The following is a 6,000-nucleotide window of genomic DNA, read 5'->3' as shown; positions in this document are numbered from 1 at the left end:
TAAAGAAACTCACCGCATTCCTCTGCTAATCTCGACGCAGTGTGGGGCTACGCGTAAGCGGTGCAATGCCCATAGCGACCCTAATGAACGAACTATTAAGCTCGAAATACATATCATGAAGTGGTTATGATTTTAATAACTCTAGACCAGGCCAAGCGGGGAAGGAAGGAGGTCTTTTCTGGTGGCGGTCCTCTCCTCACTTTTCTTTTTGTTCGTGAGGTGTACCGACTGAGAGTCGACAGCCAATAAGAAGCCGGTAAAGACCTGACCGTTTGGGTTGCTCCTCCCCCTCTACTCAAACAACAATTCGTCAATGGATGCATTTACCCTCTGAATTCGCCTTCGACACGCATTAATAATTCAGAACCATCAAACTCTTTCTCTTCCTCTCTTTCCCCATTAATATGAATTTGCCTATGAAAAGCCCGTCCCAGCCCCCGTTTCTTTTTTCCCTTCTCTCTCTCTCTCTCTCTCCTCGTCTTATGCCTTCCTTGTTCGGGACTTGGGGAATATTTTTTTGTGAGACCTGATCGGGGTAACACTTTTGAGAGGGATCTCATTGGAACAAAAGTCACTTGCGAGGAAGGACCTAATAACGGCTTTATCCGCTGCTCAGCTATTTGCTCTGACTCTCACCCTCTCTCCCTTCTACCTCCTATCTCGACCCACTGACTGAGATTTTCAGGGGTTTTCACTGGGACATATCAATCGAAGACCCTGCATTTTTTTTTCTTCAGGAAAACAGCCGTTTGCCCCCTTTCCTGCAAACCGATGGTATGGCAAGTCTCCCATCTGGATTTCTACTGTTTCCGCAGAGTTAATATTTCACACTTGATACGGTTGATATTCGCTCGGAACACTTATGCTTCGACGTGAGAATGAGAAAGTACTTAAATGCGACTTTCTACAACTTCTAACATTCGTGAAGACACATTTTGGAATTAACTTCAGTTCGAGTATTCTTCAGTGAACATTGACCTTCATGTATCTCGTCCAAAGGACAGAACTTAAAAAGCCTCAAGAAATCACGGTGTTCTGTCTTGGAATAGTCGCAGATGAAACACTTCATTAACAGAGATAAAGATAAAGATTTATCGGGGAACTGATTGATAAAACCTGTCGACTACTTTGGCCTGCAAAACCAGTCTGTAGGACTGTATTGTTTAATGCATTAACATATTTGTTGGCTTGAGCTCATTTGTGTGTTGAACATTGTTCCTTCAAACTTATGAAGTACCTTGATGGTAACACTCGAAGCCAGGTTGTGATATCAGCACATTGACAAGCTGAAACAACTGTTTTCGAGTATCACCAGTATTCCATGCAGACACACAGGAATTGTGCAAGAGTTTGTGACTCAGTAATATCATCGTGCCAGTCTTTACCATTTTTCTCCTTCAGCGATATATTGCATTCGCAACAGGTTGGCAAACTATCGGAGTGTCTCTACATGAACCATCGACGGCAGATCACCGAATTGCACGGGATTACCTCAAGTGCATGTGCGATCACAAAGTAGCTCTTCACTTCAGCAGCAGCTCAAGCTCTTCAGTAGCTCATGCTAGCTCATCACCTTAATTCGTTGGAGATCATTTTTGTGAGGTCCTAAGATACTTGGAAATTTGTCTCGGAGAAAGTTTTGAACCACCTTGAAGCTGCCCTTCGATCCCTCGTGTTTGAAAGCTTTACCTGATAGCTGCGGCTACATGGAAGCTTGTTATACTGGCTCACTGTAACCCCTGGCTTCTGATAGGGCTACATGGAACATGGCGCAGAATGAGGATGACTACTTTCTCCATGTGAGTTTAACCTTATTTTTTCTTTAAGTTTTCATCCAAATTATTCCCCTATTTGTTTTTAGATTTCAGTGACTTAATTCACCATAGGATCGTCATATTGGTGTAATCTATGAAATGTCTTAATATAGCACTTTTGCTTGTACGTGTACGTTAATGTCCCCCGACTGTGCTTAAACAATCCTCGTTGGTCAGTGTCACTGGGATAACGATTCCATGATGCTCTGTATATATTGTTTGAGCGAATCATAGTTCACAAGAAGTATTGTAATGCCCTATTAAAGTATGATAAAGTATGATGAATCTGAGATTAAGTCTTGATACGCCCTTTTTCGAATTGTACGTTTTGATGTTCTATACATAATTTTATAGTGTTGAAATAATTTCCCTTTTCAGTCATTGACATGGTGACTCCATACAGTCAAAACGAGGACTCTTCGTACACTCTTGAATTAATTGTATTGCACAAGATGTCTTTAAAGTGCCTTTTGAATATGGTTAAGCGTTTTAGCTAATTTGAAGTGATATTGAACAAATCTATGCGCACTTTCGACATCGTGACTCCACAGAATATAGAAGGTGAGATAGAGATTACCAATAATTGTACATCGGCGTCAACAAGCAACTCTAGACTTAATCACAGTGTCATTAATGATGTGAAATTCATTAGAGGTAATCACCAGTCCTTTGTTACACCGAGATAACACTGATTGTAATCTATCCTAATTGAACAAAATTGAGATTAATGACAAATGTCTACAGAGATGAATTTCTTAATTTCTCTCACCTCTTTTGTGCCGTAGAACAAATATTTTGCCTTCTTTGTATTTGTTTTATAATTAAGACCATATTGCTAATGGGTTCGACTAAATTTAGCGAGATATGAGATTACTATTAAAGCGAATACTTTTGTCTTATATCATGGTGTTCATGATTAATTGCCTAAGGGGGAGATCATAAACGAGGAGTAATACAATATTATTATAGATATTTCCAGAAGGTTGCAAATCGGCTATGATTGGTGGAGTCTGCAGCTTGTGCATCTCAATAGTAAATCGAACTTACTTTATCCAAGTATACTCTAAGATAATACAAGGTCTATGTACCTATTATCCTGGAGGGGGGGGGGGGGGGCTTGAAGACTGAAGAAGAACAGGGGGCTGCCTGATTTCTCCGTGAATAAATGATGTAATCTGTGCTGTGAATTGCTAACTAGTTTATTCGCTTTGATGGGCTTAAAGTCACGTCCTGACTCATGTTCCAATAAAGTGCACACCAAAAGTATTGCGGAAAGAATGATGAAACTACCATCATGGCCTCTTCTATTCTAGTGCAATTTCTAGTTACACTAAATATGCTGTATGGTTATAGACCGAAAATAGGCAACATCAAATTCTGTGAAGAGTTCGGTTCAGTTCTTCATTTCGTCGCACTCATGAGCTTTACAACCTATTAACAAAATACGAATTCATCGATTGGCTTTCACCAGTCAAGATGCTTACATTTTCAGTGATATTTTTTTCTCAGAAAGTTTGATTCTTCATCTTTGTACTACGTCAGAACTGAGGTTCTCTTCATCAGTATCCGATTAACTACCAATTACCTCAAGAGCGACGAGGTGCTTAGTTTCTTGTTGTAACAAGTGTACAATCTACAGAGTGCACGAGCTTTACGGTCTTCCTTCGTCTTGCTGTATACAAAGTCAAGTGCGGATTGAATGACATGGAGTGGCCTTGTCGATCGTTACAGACATGAATCACTCTAGCCCACCCACTCTAGGAGAAGCCATGTCATCCTATGTAGCTTCTATTTAGAGAGTACAATCACCCCTAATTGGGATACATTCTCCCCCGATTCAACGGTCATTAGGCCCCCCTTATAACCAACAACGCTGATCCCCTCACCCATTCAACGAGTAATCCTCATTAGTTGTAAAAGACGGTCTAGGGACCTATCGGGAAGTCATCCCCAAGTGCTCCTATTCATCAAGGGTTAAAAGAGCAAAGGAGATAACCGAACGCTTGACTTTCACATTTCGGCACTATACACGGTACTTAAGTCGGACAGCGAGCGAGGCACTCAAAGCTTGTTCAGAAACTCGTCGGATTGGGTCGTTAACGGGAGAAAAGGGATTTGCCAAGTTTACTTGTCCGTTAATGCTTTGGCGTTTAATACTACTTGATTGCTTCCCTGACAGGTTCAATACAATCGATCTTAACAGAGCTTTGCACAATTTTGATTTGTGTTTATCAAAACGATATAATATCATTTAGACAGTACACAACTTTTATCTCTTATTGTTCAAGCCAGCCTGTTCGTCATTATAATCTTGTCAATATCATACACCTTCTTATCGTGGTATAATGTAAGGGTAGGCCATTTCTGCAAAGAAAAAAATAACGGAAGTCCAATTAATTAATACTTTTGTTTGTTTGGTGCACTGGAACCCTAAAACTGTTTCAACGTTCCAAGTTGCACATTGGGCAACATGTTTGGCCTCGAGGACTTGTGTAATGTTAGCAGTATACATGATTGAATCTTTCACAGAACGTGGTGCCAATAATTGTTCCAAAAATCACGTACCATTTATGTCAGTGACTCTTGTATATAGAAATATGATAATGTGATCCCTCTTAACTCACATACATACACAAAATAAAGATTCGTTCAGATAAGTCTGTGTAACGGTTTACGCACGTCAACAGCTAAGAAAGTTGATAACTGAACATATTGTCACATAGTTGTTCAATGTCGTTGCTTGGATCAGAGGGATATCATAACCCCATTCAAGTGTAGTTCATTGATGATGCTGAGGTGTGAAAGGGGTATAGCTAAGGGATGAGGAAAATGATAGGAACACTCTGGTCTTCTATGTATATGCGGGTAACTAGGTATTAATGTCATCATACGGACCATCATTATGCCATTGGACGGTTATTTAGTTACGAATGTTCTTGTGAATTTTGCATTTACCAGCGTATTGACACTCCGCGGATACCTTGAATTAAAGGTTGCTTTAGACGACGGGATAGTTTCATTTGACAGATTTTCACCCGACATAGCAACAATTAATGTATACCACGTGGAGCACCCGCAACTAAGAGAGACCTTGGAAGAAGATAAACTCCAATGCACTGATTATCTAGGGCTCCATTTTCTACTTGGAATTTTAAGCATAATAACAAGGGTTCTGCTATTATATCTCTTTTTTTTTAATTGTTGGGATTTTTTTGGGGGGATGCGTTCTTTATTTCGGACATTCAAGTTCCCATGGACCATATTCATATTAAGCCCAGCGCAATTAGCTACTTAGTAATACTATAGTAGGTCCATGCTGTGATCGATGCATCGTTGGGTAGTTGTTTTCTGAGTGTATTTTTGTAAATAGTTTTGTATATTCCATATATCATTTGTTGTTGGATTTATGAATCAGTGATCTTTGTCCCATCATAATGAGGGGGCCTTAACTTAACAAGCTGTGCTTCAACCAAGGTCTCCTCGTCTTTCTTTATTCTACATTGTACTGTTATGATTATACTCTATTATATTTTGTTACATGTGATTTCTGGAAGGCTAATAAACTTGATACTTGATACTTGAATACTGCAACCACCCTCCAGCCATGTCAGCTTGGACTCGATCCCCATTTTCCCCTCGATATTCCCGACCTCGATCCTTCTACTTTAATGCAAAGTTCAATTTCTGTTTTTGGCGTCATGACTTTCACGGGCCTACAACATGTTGTTTGATATCGGCTTCCTGCGCATAAACAGAAAGAAGCCGTGTAGAAACACGACAACTTGTAATGTTTGCCCAACGTTCTCGATTGAACCCGACTCGTTTCAATATTAACTGAAAAAGGAAATCACGATTCTAGACTATAAAGTGAGCTTTCCTTGGATTTCTTAACCTGCTCGCATTGCACGTCTGTCTAAATTTGCATTGCATTAGGGGCATGTATTTGTCTGTTTATGTCAAATAATAGAGACATGGGGGTATAGTGCACTGAAACGATAGATTTGTCATGGATAAACGTGTATGTATATGGTAACATGAGGCAAGCATGACTTGTTGAAATATACCCTTCAGGAACCTATACTCCAGACTTACCATGGTCAAGGCCATGTACGACACTTCACAATAGACAAACAGGCAATGAGAATAACGGATTCATAAACGTGAACGAATCAAATGTAAAAATACA

At 39.9% G+C, this 6,000-nt stretch overlaps 1 protein-coding gene across 1 annotated transcript in view; it reads left to right on the top strand.

Moving 5' to 3' along the window:
* The first annotated feature begins 506 nt into the window (after positions 1-506).
* Positions 507-6,000, top strand: part of LOC100894102 (fibroblast growth factor 18) — a 43,283-nt gene continuing 37,789 nt past the window's right edge. Inside the window, exon 1 of the mRNA XM_030985467.1 lies at positions 507-1,799. Coding sequence (XP_030841327.1) covers positions 1,777-1,799 — 23 coding nt within the window. The 5' untranslated portion in view covers positions 507-1,776. The remainder of the gene's footprint in view (positions 1,800-6,000) is intronic.

Source organism: Strongylocentrotus purpuratus, unplaced genomic scaffold (genome assembly GCF_000002235.5).
Source record: "Strongylocentrotus purpuratus isolate Spur 01 unplaced genomic scaffold, Spur_5.0 spur5_scaffold_15, whole genome shotgun sequence".
Classification (NCBI taxonomy): domain Eukaryota; kingdom Metazoa; phylum Echinodermata; class Echinoidea; order Camarodonta; family Strongylocentrotidae; genus Strongylocentrotus; species Strongylocentrotus purpuratus.
This window is presented reverse-complemented; position numbering and strand designations above follow the sequence as displayed.